We start from the raw sequence: 820 nt of genomic DNA, 5'->3' as shown, positions 1-820 counted from the left end.
CCGGCCTCCAGCCCCAAGGCAGACCTTCTGCTCCACCGGGACCTGGACCTCGCTACAAGCCTCTCCCTAGTCCTAGGACCCGGGCGAGGACCCGTGACGGGCCGCCGCCCTCCCCTACGAGCCTTTCATTGGGGCAGTAGAGGGCTACTGAGATACAAGGCACAAACTTCCTTTGCACGCAGCACAACGGCCTCTACAGTGTTTTTAAACAGGACGAGCGTGCGCGAGTCATCGCGATTTCCTCAGGACACCCCTGGAGGCGGGGCCGAGTGGGGCGACTCGGGGCACACGTGGGTGACTTGGGGCGCGGTGTCTGGCCCCGGCCGGGGCGTGGCGGCTCGGGAGGGACCCACCGCGCCGACCCCTGTTCGGGAAAGGGTGCCCTGCGGTGGGAGGCGCGGGGGTCCTCGCACTCTGTTGGGCTCCCTGTTCCCGACCCTCTGCCCCGCTCCTCGCTGTCGCCAGGGTGCCCCCCCTTGGTGGCCCGGCAGAGGGCGCCAGCGCCCGATGGTCGTGCGGGCGGGCAGAGGGAGGGGACTCGCGCGAGCCTCCAGGTAAGGAGCGCAGTGAATCACTCGGAGACCGGACCGCTCCTCCGAGAAAGGAGGCGGGGAGTGGCGGCGGCGCTGTGGAGGAGTCGGGCCGGCACCGTGGCGCTGTGGAAAAGTCAGGGTGGCGAACCGCTGTCGGCGGGAAGCGGTGAATCTGCCCAGCGGAGGGCTGGGGAGCGCTCGGGAAGGTGAGGACCGTCCCTCCACGCGGTGGTCAAGGGGCAGGGAACGCGGCACAGGGTGAAGGCTGGCGACGCTAGGGCACGAGG

The 820-nt window shown here is 69.8% G+C and overlaps 1 protein-coding gene across 1 annotated transcript in view; it reads left to right on the top strand.

Annotated features, from left to right (window-relative positions):
* The window catches only part of LOC106727858, a 19,261-nt gene that overhangs the window by 7,221 nt on the left and 11,220 nt on the right, over positions 1 to 820 (top strand). Inside the window, exon 3 of the mRNA XM_014547949.1 lies at positions 141 to 739. Coding sequence (XP_014403435.1) covers positions 141 to 739 — 599 coding nt within the window. The remainder of the gene's footprint in view (positions 1 to 140; positions 740 to 820) is intronic.

Source organism: Myotis brandtii, unplaced genomic scaffold, assembly GCF_000412655.1.
Source record: "Myotis brandtii unplaced genomic scaffold, ASM41265v1 scaffold49, whole genome shotgun sequence".
In the NCBI taxonomy this organism is placed as follows: Eukaryota; Metazoa; Chordata; class Mammalia; order Chiroptera; family Vespertilionidae; genus Myotis; species Myotis brandtii.
This window is presented reverse-complemented; position numbering and strand designations above follow the sequence as displayed.